The following is a 15,163-nucleotide window of genomic DNA, read 5'->3' as shown; positions in this document are numbered from 1 at the left end:
GGGCCCTTCCCACTGACGCTCGTCGTCCCCCGGCGAAGCCGCTGAGTGTTTCTATTGGCTGCTTAGGGTGCCAATCGGCGAGGTGAGCTTTCCATTGGCTTTGGGGCGGGCGCTCCGAGGCTAGGGGGAACGAGAAGGGATCAGGAGCGGGAGCTAAGGGGAGGGAGAGGCCGGTCCGGGTCTGGCCGCTGCCTCTGCTCGCCCGAGGTCTCCAGGCCGGGCTGCGGCTCAGTCCTCCGTTCCTGGGCACCGTCTGCGAGGCTCCGCCGGGCCAGCGTGAGAGAGCCGCGGGCGGCGGCCGCCGCAACATGTCAGCCAAGGACGAGCGGGCCAGGGAGATCCTGAGGGGCTTCAAACTGTATCCGCCCGGGAGCGGGGCGGGGCCGGGAGGACTTGGGAGGTGGCCTCTCGCTGAGGAGACGGGCCGGGGGCGGGGGCCGCGCGAGGTGGGCACCGGACGGGAGCGCGACTGGAGGGACAGGGGGAACGGCGTCCGGGGCCCCCGGCGGGACCCGGCACTGGAGGCGAGGCAGGGGGCGTCCTGAGGGAGGAAGGGGACGTTGTCTGGAGCCCCGGGGACTGGAGGCGGAGGACCCCGGACGCAATTGGGTTGGGAGAAGCGCCTGGCGTCGGAAACGGGATTCGGGGAGGCCGGCTTGGGTCCGAGCCTCGGCCCGCACCCAGAGGCCGGGAAGGGGCTGCGGCCCGCAGTGAAGGACTGAGGGGGCGCGGTGAGCTGGCCTCGGAGCCCCGCAGCCCGTTTGGCGGGAAGCCCCCGGGGGAGCAGGAAAAAGTGACTCGGAGCGAGTGACCTTGTGTGGGACAAATGCAAATACTTGCGCTAAACTCTCCCGGGTTCCCCTATCCCACCCGACCCCCGCCTTGTTTTCCACAACTTCTCTGCCTCACTTGTGGCTCCTTCCAGGGCTGGAGCCGAGGAAGGTGGGCAAAGAGAAGCCCGGGATCGACCTCATCTTACCTCTGTCTTGGCCTTTTGAGGCATTGGATGGTGGCTGCTTCTTTCTCAGCTTTTCGCTTTTCTGTCCAGCGAAGTGAGGACCCTAAACTCGTGCGTGAGGTGCCTTGAAGTGTTGTGGTGTTGCAGTGGACTCCGGGCAAAGGTATCTGCTCCTTCGCGTTTGTGTGGTTAACGCGTAGACAAGGTGGAGCTGTCCAGCAATTACTTGATTACGTTGGGGAGACGATAGGATTTAGCAGGATAGAGAAATCATTGCCTCGGGCCTGTTGTGCCGCTTGTGCAACCTTCGCTCCTTAAAGCAATGAGGAAACCTCGTGTTGTAATGGAGGGTCGATCTGTAACCATAGAATGCGTATGAAAAAAATGCAATCCTGGACATTCCAATTTCAGATTTTCCTGCTGACCTTTTTCTCTTTTTACATGGTGTGCGTACAATATGGGACATTCTCAAATTCTTCTCTCGGTGAAATTGTAGTCCTAACTTTAGATCTGTTCCCCTAAAAGGAGATTGAATGAGGCACTTTTCTCTGAGCTGCCTGTGTTTTCACAATGCCCATTTCACCCCTGCAAATTTTAATTGCTTTGTCACCGTCAGAGACCAATTCGGTAGTAAATTTTAGAACACAAAATGCAAAAACGTTACAGGATGCTTTGGATTTGCAAATGAAAAGTTTCAAATGGAAGCTGACCTGCTATGCTTCTTCGGGAAAAAAAAAAAAAAACAAAAACCGATTGGCGTTATCACCTGGGCGTAATGCCATTCCTGATAAACTTTTTCAGTACTTTAACGTAGTGAATTTTAGTAGCAGCCTCTTTTTTATAGCTCCATGTACATTTTGGTGTTTCTCTTCATATTAGCACCTATAAGTAAGTAAGGATGGCTGAAGTGTTAGAAAAGCTATGACACAAATTTTATTTTTCACTTTAGTAATTTATATTGTTACTTAACATGTGTGCTGTAGACAGTAAAACCGGAGACTGGAGAATTGAGCGATTTCAGAAGCACCATTTTTGTGCAATTGGAGTAAACACATTGCTGAGAACAAGAATCTTTTTCATAGCTTTCAGACAAAGCAGAAGGGGAAAATTTAACTTCTTACCTCAGTCTGGGCTGTCTGGTGAAACTGTTGAAAAAGAGGCCAAGGGACAAATGTGGAAAAGAGTAGAAAATAGAACCTGCATCAGCCCCATAAAGGGCAGGTGAATTAACCAGTTCAGTGATGACTTTAGTGTGTTAAGAAACAGGCTTTCAGAGAAGGTTTGACCTGAGCTGATTAAATCTTAACAGAAGAAGCCACATAAAAAAGTTAACATGGTAGCAAGAAGATACTTATCCTCTGGTAGCCTTTATTGACATCTGAGGATTGAGAGAGAAAGGGAAAGGAGTTCTAGAATTTGCCCACTACCTTCAGGACAAAAACAATGTTTTAGTAAAACAAACTACCTATTGTCCCTCTTTATTATTGGGTAAATTGTTTTTCTGAACTTCTACTGTATCTGTTTCTGTTAAGTATTTTCTACCAAAAAAAAAAGCTCCATTATATTCTCCTACCAACAATGACAGTGCTCATTTCCACGTTGACTATGTCTATCTTTTATATTTTTGACAATCTAGACAAGTAATACCTTGTTTTAATTTGTATTTCCCTGGATACCTAGATTCCTGAATAGGTAATGGAGCATAGTGGTTAAAAGCAATTCTGGACTGTAGAGCTGTACTTTCTGTGTTGGAATCCCAGCCTTGTACTCTTGGTTGTGTGTCTGTGAGCAACTTCTTTAACCTATGCCTCCATTTCCTCATCTGTTGTGAAGATCGAATGAGTTGATAGCTGAAGCATTTAGAAAAGCACCTGATGCCTAGTAAACATTATGTAGTAGCTTTTTTTTTTTTTTTTTTAAGATTTTACGTATTTGTCAGAGAGAGGGAGAGTGCTTGAGCAGGGGGAGAGGCAGGCAGGCAGAGGGAGAAGCAGGCTCCCCACTGAGCAAAGAGCCTGATGTGACAGATGTGGCACTCAATCCCAGGACCCTGGGATCATGACCTGAGCCAAGGACAGACCCTTAACTGACTGAGTCCACTCAGGCATTCCTATAGTAGTTCTCCTTATTATTAGAGAAGTTGCAAAATCTTCTGTTTGGCAGTTTCTTTTCCATGAATTGCCTGTTGATTTTGTTTTTGCCCATTTTATTATTGAATTTTTTACTTACTGGTTTGTAGGTGTTCTTTATTTTAATATCATTTGCCTGTTCTGTATGTTGCAAATATTTTTCATCAATGTATTGCTCATCTCCTTTTTTATTGAACAAATTTTATTTATTTATTTATTTATTTATTTATTTTCAAAGCGTTTATTTGAGAGAGAGCATGGTGTGGGGGGAGGCCAGAGGGAGAAGGAGAAGTGGACTCCCCACTGAGCAGGCAGCCCAACTGGGGGCTTGCTCCCAGGACCCTGAAGGCGGCAGATGCTTGTCTGACTGAGCCACCCGTGTGCTCCTGTTGAACAGATTTTAAATTATCATTTTAAATTCATCAATATTTTACATGTGACATCTGCATTTTGTGTCTTTTTTTTTTTTTTTTAATTTATTTGAGAGAGAGAGAGACAGAAATAGTGACAGAGAGTCCAAGCTGGAGGGGAGAGGGAGAAGCAGGCTCCTCACTGAGTAGGGAGCCTGATGCGAGACTCAATCCCAGGACCCTGGGATCAGGACCTGAGCCAAAGGCAGACGCTTAACTAACTGAGCCATTCAAGCACCCCTGCATTTTGTGTCTTAAAGATTTATTTACTTGAGTGAGAGAGAGAGCGCGCGCATGTGGGCCATGCATCACACCCCCTCGCACAGGCACAATCAAGAAAAGTGGGGGAGGAAGAAGGAGAGAATCTCAAGCAGACTCCCCCTGATGTGGAGCCCAACTCAGGGCTTGATCTCTCCATTCTGACCTGAACTGAAATAAAGAGTTCAATGCTTAACCGTCTGAGCCACTCAGGCACCCTTGCATTTCGTGTCATAAGAAGACCTTCCTGACCTTGGGCAAGTCACTCCACTGTCTCTTCCCATCCATTTTTTTAATATTCAAACAGATATAAAACATAGTATCTACTTTATAAGTTTGCAATACAGATTAAATTAATTGTTATGACTAAAGAAACAAAACAAAATTTTCTTATCTCAAGATTAAATATTCTATGTTCTCATCTCTTTTTAATGTTTAGCTCTTTAATCCACCTGGAATTTTTTACACAAATTACATGTGGGAGAAATCTAACTTCTTGTTCTGTTTTAAAGTGGTACTTAATTTTTCCATTACCAACCTCAGCCCCCAGAAATGACCTTTATTGATATTTTAATATAACCTTCCAATATGGCTAATGTAGTATATTTGCTTTTATAAGAATTGAATCATAAGCATTATTTTGTAACTTATATTTTCTCCTAATAATCTACCATGTTCATAACTTGCAAAGATTTTTACTTTTAATTGCCTTCGTTTATTTTCCTTAAGATTTTATTCATTTATTTGTCAGAGAGAGAGAGTATAAGCCAAGGGGAGTAGCAGAGGGGGAAGGAGAAGTAGGCACCCTGCTAAGCAGGGAGCTCAGTTCGGGGCTTGATTCCAGGACCCAGGGATCATGACCTGAGCTGAGGGCAGATGCTTAACTGACTGAGCCACCCACGCGTCCCTTTAATTGCTTTCCATGACATAAATTTGTCATAGTCCTTTTATACAAGTTTTCCAGTGTACCCTGTATAATGCACTGTTCTTCCTCTTCAAACTGCTTTTCCTCAACATAAATACAGTTGGCCCTTGAACAACACTGATTTAAACTGTGCAGGTACACTTACACAAGAATTTTTTAAATAACTATGGTATACAGTATTGTAAATGTGTTTTCTCTGCCTTATGATTTCTTTTTTCTTTTTTTTTTTTTTCTGCCTTCTGATTTCTTAAGAACATTTTTTCCTCTAACTTACTTTGAGGCACCTGGGTGGCTCAGTCATTAGGCATCTGCCTTCAACTCAGGTCATGATCTAAGGGTCCTGGGATCGAACCCCACATCGGGCCCCACATCGGGCTCCCTGCTCCTCAGGAAGCCTGCTTCTTCCTCTCCCACTCCCCCTGCTTGTGTTCCCTCTCTCGCTGTGTCTCTCTCTGTCAAAGAAATAAATAAAATCTATTTTTAAAAAAAAGAATATGGGAGATACCTGGGTGGCTCAGGCGCCCATATAATTTTATTATTCTTACATCATTTGGAATTTGCTTTGGTCTAAGATATGAAGTAGTGATTTAACTTTTCCTTTGAAGATTAGCTAATTGCCCCGATTTACTTGTACTCCAGAAGTAAATATAATATCTAGAATATAAATGATTGCCACCAGGGGCTCCTGAATGGTTCGGTTGGTGGAACATGTAGCTCTTGATCTTGAGGTCGTGAGCTTGAGACCCACGTTGAGTGTAGAGATCACTTAAAAATAAAATCTTTAATTAATAATAATCTGAGTGGCTCAGTCAGTTAAGCATCTGACTCTTGATTTTGGCTCCGGTCTTGAGCTCAGGGTCATGCGATGAAGCCCCACATTAGGCTCTGCACTGGGCATGGAGTCTGCTTAAGTTTCTCCCTCTCTAGGGCACCTGGGTGGCTCAGTGGGTTGGGCCTCTGCCTTCGACTCAGGTCATGATCTCAGGTCCTGGGATTGAGCCCCACATCAGGCTCTCTGCTCAGCAGGGAGCCTGCTTCCCCCTCTCTCTGTGCCTGCCTCTCTGCCTGCTTGTAATCTGTCAAATAAATAAAATCTTTAAAAAAAAAAAAAAAAGATTCTCCCTCTCCTTCTTTCTCTCTCTCTCTTTCTGTCTCTCTCCCCCTTTCAAAAATAAGCAAATAAATAAAATCTTTCAAAAATTAAAAAACAACTGCCTATGAATCAGTAAAATAAATGGGTGAGCTGGGTGGCTCAGTCAGTTAAGCGTCTGCCTTCAGCTCAGGTCATGATTTCAGGGTCCTGCGATTGAGCCCCACGCCTGGCTCCCTGCTCACTGAAGAGCTTGCATCTCCCTCTGCCCCATCTACCTGTTTATGTTCTTTCTCGCTCTCACTCTATCTCAAATAAATCTTTTTAAAAAATAAAATAAATGTTTAACTCAAAATAAACAAAGAATATGAACAAAGAGTTCACAGAAGAAAACTACAAGTAGCCAATGAATATTTTAAGAGATGTTCAACTTTAATAAATCAACAGACTGTCTCTTTTTTCCCAATTAATTAACAAAAATTTAAAAAGTTGACAGTAGGGGCTCCTGGCTGGCTCAGTCAGTAGAGCATACATCCCTTTTATTTTTATTATTTTTATTTTTTAAAGATTTTTTTTTTTTTGACAGGGAGAGATCACAAATAGACAAAGCAGCAGACAGAGAGAGGGGGGAAGCAGGCTCCCCATTGAGCAGAGAGAGCCTGATGCGGATCTCAATCCTCGGACCCTGAGACCATGACCTGAGCCGAAGGCAGAGGCTTTAACCCACTGAGCCACCCAGGCGCCCCTCCTTTTTTTTTTTTTTTTTTAAAGATTTTATTCATTTATTTGAGAGAGTGCACAGTCTGGGGAAGAGGCAAAGGGAGAAGGAGGAGCAGACTTCCCGCTGAACAGGTAGCTGGATACCAACCTTGATGCCAGGATCCTGGGATCAGGATCTGAGCCGAAGGCAGACACTTAATGACTGAGCTACCCAGGTGCCTGAGCATGCAATTTTTGATCTTTGGGTTTTGGGTTCCAGCCCCACAAGGGCCATGGAGCCTACTATAAATAAATAAATCAAAATCAATAATATTCAGGGGCGCCTGGGTGGCTCAGTGGGTTAAGCCGCTGCCTTCGGCTCAGGTCATGATCTCAGGGTCCTGGGATCGAGTCCCGCATGGGGCTCTCTGCTCAGCGGGGAGCCTGCTTCCTCCTCTCTCTCTCTGCCTCTCTGCCTACTTGTGATTTCTCTCTGTCAAATAAATAAAATAAAATCTTTTTAAAAAAATCAATAATATTCACTATTGGCAACTGTTTGGGGGGAAAGGGACACTTCATTTGCTCTGTGTGTGTGTGTGTGTGTGTGTGTAGCTTTTATGGAGAAAGCTTATGAGTAACTGCAGCAGAGCAGAACAGTAGTTAAAGAGTTCAGTGGTTAAGAGTGTGGACTCTAGGTTCAGACTTACTGCCTTCAGCATTGTTACCCTAGATAGAGCACTCAAACTGTAAACCTCAGTATCCGTATAATTTCCTCAGAGTGTTGTTAAAATTACATGAGACTGCATATAAAATAATTAATATAGGGCCTGGCACATAGTAAGTAATAAATATTAACTATGTTATTATTTGTTTTATTAATAATTATTAACATTATAACAATAACAGTGGTAATAATATTGCTGCAAAGCCAGTTTTTTTTTCTGAGATAAACCAGTGCCTTCATGCTGTTATTCTCTTACTAAGAAAATAGAATATTTCTGTTTTGCCTGTTTGAAGAAATGATTTAATTAGTAAACATTGATGTATGCCTAGTGTTTACCTTGTTTTCTGAGAAGTAGTTATATTTCAATTTATAACAGCTTAGCAAAAAAGGAAACTAATTTGGCTCAGAAGGTTTCTGAAAGTAACTTTCACGTGTTTTTTTTCATTCCCTCTCCATAGTTTGGTCCTGGATCCCCCACATCCTCTTTCTCATAGCATCTTTTTTTTATTTTTAAGATTTTATTTATTTATGTGACAGAGATCACAAGTAGGCAGAGAGGCAAGCAGAGAGAGAGGAAGGGAAGCCAGGCTCCCTGCTAAGCAGAGAGCCGGAGGCCAGACTTGATCCCAGGACCCCGAGACCATGACCTGAGCCGAAGGCAGAGGCTTTAACCCACTGAGCCACCCAGGCGCCCCTCTCCTAGCATTTTGATCTTTGACTTTACTTCTAGTCAAAAATATTTGGCTTTAAATCTTCTATTCATTTAGATTTCCTTATTAAAAATAGTAGACTGTTGAACTTTTCTTGAAAGTCGGTATTCCCTGGGACGCCTGGGTGGCTCGGTTGGTTGGACCACTGCCTTCGGCTCAGGTCATGATCCCGGAGTCCCGAGATTGAATCCCGCATCAGGCTCCCAGCTCCACGGGAAGTGTGCTCTCTCTGACCTTCCCCTCACTCATGTTCTCTCTCACATGAATAAATAAAATCTTTTAAAAAAAAAAAAGAAAGAAAGAAAAAAAAAGAAAGTCAATATTCCCTAATATATGCCTTGGCCAGGTGTTAAAATTGAGTTTGATTTTTGAGTTTATGGTTTTCTAAAATACAGTTTTTGTTTATCAACTCAAGCTCTGGGGAAGCAACCGAAACAGTACTCATAAAGCCAATGAACACTGTTGATCACAGATTGTCCAGTCATAAACTTCATGTAGATTATGATTGGTAGTGTGTTTTCCAGGATGAGAAGTTGTTACTATTACCCTGCATGGATTAAGTGAAGTTATGCCCTATCGATCATGTTATTTAGGATTTTTAAATGGGCATTCCTGCTTTCACATTTTTGGGAGGAATTTTGAAATATAACTAGATAGTCTTCAGATCTTCTAAATTTCTTTGAGGATTCTATATATGGTTTATAATGAAACATTATAGTAACTTCTGGAGAAATGCAACAGAATATGGTGAGACTCCCATGAAAAATTCAGGCTATATTGTCACTGTATTTGATAAAGGGCTAGCAGTAGTGCTGAGCTTTGGCCGCTCTGGGTTCCTATTAATCTTGACCTCACTTTTGGCTCACAGGCCTCCCTTGTAAGCAGTCCGCAGCCTCAGATCTGCATGGTAGAGGAAAACTTGACTTCTGAACGTACAGACCAATCCCTGTTCCTGAGCTTTAGCATCATAGGAAGATAGTTTAAAGGCCATTGTGACGGGGCACCTGGGTGGCTCAGTGGGTTAAACCTCTCCCTTTAGCTCAGGTCATGATCTCAAGGTCCTGGGATCGAGACCCGCATTGGGCTCTCTGCTCAGCAGGGAACCTGCTTCCCCTTCTCTCTCTGCCTGCTGCTGCCTACCTGTGATATCTCTCTCTGTCAAATAAATAAATAAAATCTTTAAAAAAAAAAAAAAAGTCTATCGTGACTAGTAACCTAAAATTTCCAACCAGTGCCTGAATACTTAAAACTCAGACTGTCAAGAAGTTAAGAGTACTGTTCTTTTTTTGCTTTTGACCTGATGATAATTTTGAAGCTGAGAAGAAAAACAAGTATATTTTCTTACAGTCTAATATCCATAAAAATCTCGTGATTGGCGAAGAAGTCCCACACGTGAGGAACTTGTTTGGTCTCTAATGAGAGGTCATGGCTAAGTCCACCTGGTCCAGAGGAGAGGCACTGGAATCATGTGGAGAATGGGAAGGTTTGACCTGAAGATAAAGAATTAAGCAAGGGATGTGAGTGTTCTAAAGTTTAAAAATTTGTTCTAGAGAGAAAGAATTAAATGTATTGTATTTGGCTCTCAGTGAAGGGTAGATGTTATAGAGAACAAAGATTTTTTAGCCCAATTACCTGAAAGGGGGTGGGGAGCGTTTTCCAGAAAGTATTTTAAGTAGCAGATGGATGTTCCTGTCCATCAGGAGGATTGCAGAGGGAAATTTTGTGTGCACCAAGATAAAGTTTTAGAGAGATGATCTCCAGAAGGACTCAAATCATTTTCCAACACCACAATTCTTTGATTTGGTGACAATCATTCTTAATTAACGAGGATTCTTTGCATCAAGTATTTCTATTTAGATATGAGCTACACCTAAAATAGGCAAAACATTATTTGTAATTTGACATAATTAAAACAAGATATCATTTCCATTTTGTTTTTCAGACAACTCTTTTCTTAGATGCTCAGTATTGATGAAGTATTCTATTTAGCGTATTGTGGACCCACTGGTTCAGAGTCCTGGAGAGTAATTACTGTCTCTGAATTTAGATAAAATCTAGAGAACTAAACAAATAACTCTAATATAAATAACACTTTAAATATAGCCATAAGAAGAAAGGGGGTGACCTAATAATATTTGACATTCCTATAGTCTTCTTCAGTTTTTCAAACTACTTTGATATACTATTACATTATTGCAACAACTCTATATAATTACTCACTTTATTAAAAAATGGGAAATTAAGGATTGATGACGTTATCCCTGAGATTAAGGCAAAACCTGGAAGTTCTGACTACAGAAATGTCATACAATTAGGCCACCCCCTTCTTTTTATGGCTATATTTCAAGTGTCACAAAATAAGTGCCTAAGTAGCATAAAGTGCTGTAGTATCTCAGAGGAAGGCTGACTACTCCTGGAGGTGTTGTTGAAGGCTTTAGAATTGTCCTTGGGATAGGATCTTAAAAGAGAGATGAGTAGGTGTTGAGCAGCTTAATTTTCAAGATCCTGGAGAGTAACAGAGGAGGGAAGGTGACATGAAACATGCAGGAAGAGAGTGCTTTGGAGGCGATTTGGGATCAAGAATGAGGAGGAATGGAAGTCAAAAACAAGTCCTTGGAATTGCTGGAAATTGAATTCGTTCACTGAATGTTTGAGACTACTAAGAATCCCATGATACCGTATAGGTCGTTGCCGATCTTTTTGAGAGTAGCCGATACTTGAGGAAACAAATTAGGTATAATCTGCCGGGATTAGAAAATGGATGAGGAAATTAAGTCACTTTACTTTTTTTTTTTTTTTAAGATTTTATTTGTTTATTTGATAGAGAGAGACCACAGGCAGGCAGAGAGAGAGGGGGAAGCCGGCTCCCCACTGAGCAGAGAGCCTATGCGGGGCTTGATCCCAGGTCCCTGAGATCATGATCCGAGCCAAAGGCAGAGGCTTAACCCACTGAGCCACCCAGGTGCCCCAGTCACTTTACTTTTAAGAATTTAAAGAATACTTTACTTTTTCTAGAAATCTGGTGACCTAGGAATGCAGAGATCAAAGAAGTAGCTTGAGGAGGTAGGTCTTATTAAAGAATGAAAATCACTGGGGTGTCTGGCTGGCTCAGTCAGTGGAGTATGCGACGCTTAATCTTGGGGTCATGAGTTTGAGCCCCATGTTGGGTGTAGAGATTACTTAATTTAAAAAAAAAGAATGGAAATCACTTATTTAAGCTACCTAACTTTGTGCAAGTTGCTTATCATCTGTAAAACAAGGAAAATGCTTGCTTTGTCTGCTTAACAGAGATGTTCTAAAATTTGAGTGAAATATTTTATGCCAACTCTCTTTAAAAACCATAGCTCTACAGGGGCACCTGTGTGGCTCATTGGGTTGGGCATCTGCGCTCGGCTCTGGTCATGATCCCGGGGCTCTAGGATCAAGCCCCACATTGGCTTACCTGCTCAGCAGGGAGTCTGCTTCTACCTCTCCCTCTCCCTCCCCCTTCTGCGCTCGCTCACTCGCTCTTTGTCTCTCAAATAAATAAATAAAATCTTTAAACATCAACAACAAACACCATAGCTCTGCAAATGCATTGTGCTTACTATAGCATGGTTTCAATTATTTATCTTTGTTTTAAAGTTCAGGGTTGCTGTCTCTTGTAGGTTTCATGTTTCAGGATATTGATAAAGCCAGAGTCTTAGTGATTCTTTTTTACCCCAGCTTAGACATGTGAAGCCTTTTTTCACAATTCTGGAAGTGATAGCAGAGGAAGCCCTCTACATGACACATGTCCCACTTGAAAAGCAAAATTATCTATGCCTTTTCTTTTTTTAAGAGGCTTCTAACTTGAAGAAGTTGGTTTCCCTCTCAATACTGTAGCATGTTTTTAAAACTAGGTAAAGTTCACAGGTCTCTGAATGTGACTTTTGATAGGATTCCAAGCAATATCCTATGCCTTCAAATAACATATAGGAAATAGTGGCTGAACCTTTTGGGATCACACCCTTGGGGAAGGGCCTTGTATTTTCTCCATGACTGTGTCTATTCTAACTTGTTTCTGACCAGTTTCAGGCACGTAACTGCACACATTAGTAGAGAAATGGACCTATGAGGGGGAAAAAAGGTTAGTTTCATTTGACTTTGCTAGTGAGAAGAGTGTGTGGTGTTTCAAATGGTGATCTTCTCATTGCTAAATTACTTGCCTCCACTGTTTTCTAGGCCAGTTTGAATTTTGATTGTATGCTTTCCAAGCACAGTGTCTTTGCCAGGGGCAGAGTATTATTTCACAGGGATATCACCACTGATTACAGTGCTGCATATTATGTTTCAAGGATACTGAAACCTGGTTTCTCAGGGATGCATTTATATTTTTCTCACCTCATCCCCCATAAATAGGAAAACTACCATGGGGAGAATCACCAATTAGGATTGGTTCTCACGAATGTGAGGAAACATACAGGATGCTCTGTCTAACCAGTGCTAGTGCAGAAAAAGCCTAGAAGGAGGGCTTTGAAAGAAGTGATATTTAAGAATTAATGAAACTTTGGGACACCTGGCTGGCGCAGTCAGTAGAGCACACGACTCTGGATCTCAGAGTTGTAAGTTCAAGTCCCATGTTGGGGTTGGAGATTACTTTAAAAATAAATTAATACAAATTTATAAAAAAGAAGAATGAAGGTGGGAGTAAGAAACAGAAATGAGTTGAATGAGTTCAGAAAGTGAGCAAGGAGGAGCAAGTTTGAGAGGGGAGAGATCATGAAGGCAGAGTGTTAAAAGAGAGCAAGAAGAAGAAAAAAGGCCACAACCCAAAGCTAGGGAAGCAGAGCAAAGAAAGGAATTCCTTTAAAAAAAAAAAAAAAAAAAAAAAAGGAAAGAAAGAAAGGCATTCCTATGATGAAAATGTGTAGGATACCACCAAATAGAGACTCCCTTTGTTTATTGCTAGTCTGTACAGCTGCTTTCAGCCCAGAGGAATGAGAAGACAGAGGTTTTTCTTCATGCCTGTGCCCTTGGTGCTGAAGCTTTTGCTTGTATTACCCTGGGCTGCCGTGGTAGACATTAGCATATATCAGTATGTGCTGAGTCAGCCACTTTGCCTGGAACTTCTACTTACCTTGGAATTCCTCAAACTATAGGTAATGAACCGCATGCCCATATATAATTTATAGATACTCTGCCAAGTCGTGAATTCAACTTAATGTAGGATGGGCTTTTAAATTCTAATGTGTTTTTACCTGCAGTTTGGCTGACTGACTAGCTGTTCTCCTTAGGGAGAATGGGATTTTTTTGGTGCTTCCTTTGCTGCTTGTTTTTGCTGAGCTCCAGGTTTAAGTTGCCCTTGGCACAGCTTTCTGAATCCTGAATGAGCAGTTCTCCATGTTTGGCTCCTGAACACTCTTCAATGAGCTTTGCTTTCTGGTTGCTCAGCCTGAGAGGGAGAGTTCTAGCAACCCTTCTGACTTGCTCTCTGTTACTCATTGTGGTTCAACACACATCTGAGTGTCAGTTAGGTACGGAGCACTGAGAAGGGATAGATAGTATTGTGCCCATGGAACTTGACTTGCAAATTTGACTGACATTCTTTTTTTTTTTTTTTTTTTAAGATTTTATTTATTTATTTGACAGAGATCACAAGTAGGCAGAGAGGCAGGCAGAGAGACAGAGGAGGAAGCAGGCTCCCTGCTGAGCAGAGAGCCCGATGCGGGACTCGATCCCAGGACCCCGAGATCATGACCCGAGCCGAAGGCAGCGGCCCAACCCACTGAGCCACCCAGGCACCCCTTGACTGACATTCAGATGAGTACTTCCATGCTGGTGTAAACAAGTCTATAGGTACACTGAGGAGGGATCAGAGAGATTGACACAGCACTGTGACTTTAAGGAGCATCCTAGAGTGGGACGCATGTTCTAGGCATAGTAGAGCCGCATATGCTAAACACTGAAACACAAGAATATACTGAGATGCAGGAACTCTAAGGCTCGCTGGAGGATAGGTGCATGTAGGGGCTGGAGTAGAAGGTGATTCTGAAGAATGGAACGGATGGCAGAGACTCTGTGTCTTTCTTCCTCCAACAAACCTGAATTTACCCTCTTGACTTTCTTACCCCAGGCTTATAGCACTTTATTATATCTGCTGCCCTTCTGGTTTCCTTCTGAGTTGCTGTTCTTTATCAAATTGTCCTTTCTGCTTTCTTGACATTACCTTCCTATCTCACCCATCTCTGTTCTTCTTTTAACCTATTATCAACTCTTTTAACCTATCATGATCAACCTTTTAACCTATTATAACCCCCCTTTTTAAAAAAATTAACATTCCCCAAAACTGCTTCAAAGCTTGAACTTTATATGTCCCTCAGAAATGTGTGTCTGAAAATGGAAGGACTTTTTTAATTGGACATTCAATTGGATTATACTGAGACCATATTAAGACCAGAGATCTTATCTTTCAATCTAGAATAGTGTTTCTTGAACTGTCACTGGTAATGATCCAGGTTTTTATTTTTAATCCTTCACAGACCAACATTTTCATAAAATAAAATGAGTTAATAAAAATCATAGATACGAGTTAATTTAAAAATGACATATAAAATAAAGCCAGAAGGCTTTATTAGAATCCACAAATTAATCTGCTTAATTGCTATTATAGTTTTTAAACACTTATCTTGTCACAAACTGGTAACAGACGATTCACAAACCAGCCCCAGTGGTCTATGGATCACATTTTTGGCAGCACAGTTATAGAATCCTCAATATAACTTGTGCCTGGTACACAGTAGAACTTCAGTGAATGAGGTGGTTAGCGTGATTATACCAGAGAAAGGGAAAAATAACAGTAGCAGCTCTCTTTGGAGGCTTGGGGGTAAATGATAAAGGGAGAAAGAGTGCTACAATAACATGACCCCCCCCACCAATAAAACAGACTTTTCATCATCACTCTCTCTGAACATCACTCCTTTGGCTCTGTAGTGAGCCAGATAGATTTTAATAAATCATTTGTGTAGATTACTGAGAAATTATAGTTTTGTGTTTGCTGATTATGCAAAACTTACTCTGTCTGCAGAAAGATGTCAACCCATGTCTCTAAACTAGCTTTCATGAGCAGATGTACAATTTGCCTAGGGTTAATTTCAAATCCTAACCATCCCGCTCTTCAAATCAAAGCAGTTCATAATGTAGGCCATACTGCCAAATGCTTTCCTGCCTGAGATTTTGTTTCCTTTGGTTTCTTAATAGGGTAAGAAGTCTTTTTTTTTTTTTTTTTTTTAAGATTTTATT

General features: G+C 42.0%; 1 protein-coding gene across 1 annotated transcript in view; it reads left to right on the top strand.

Moving 5' to 3' along the window:
• The first annotated feature begins 99 nt into the window (after positions 1–99).
• Positions 100–15,163, top strand: part of PDE6D (phosphodiesterase 6D) — a 51,483-nt gene continuing 36,419 nt past the window's right edge. The window contains exon 1 of the mRNA XM_032355170.1: positions 100–358. Coding sequence (XP_032211061.1) covers positions 309–358 — 50 coding nt within the window. The 5' untranslated portion in view covers positions 100–308. The remainder of the gene's footprint in view (positions 359–15,163) is intronic.

Source organism: Mustela erminea, chromosome 8, assembly GCF_009829155.1.
Source record: "Mustela erminea isolate mMusErm1 chromosome 8, mMusErm1.Pri, whole genome shotgun sequence".
NCBI lineage: Eukaryota > Metazoa > Chordata > Mammalia > Carnivora > Mustelidae > Mustela > Mustela erminea.
This window is presented reverse-complemented; position numbering and strand designations above follow the sequence as displayed.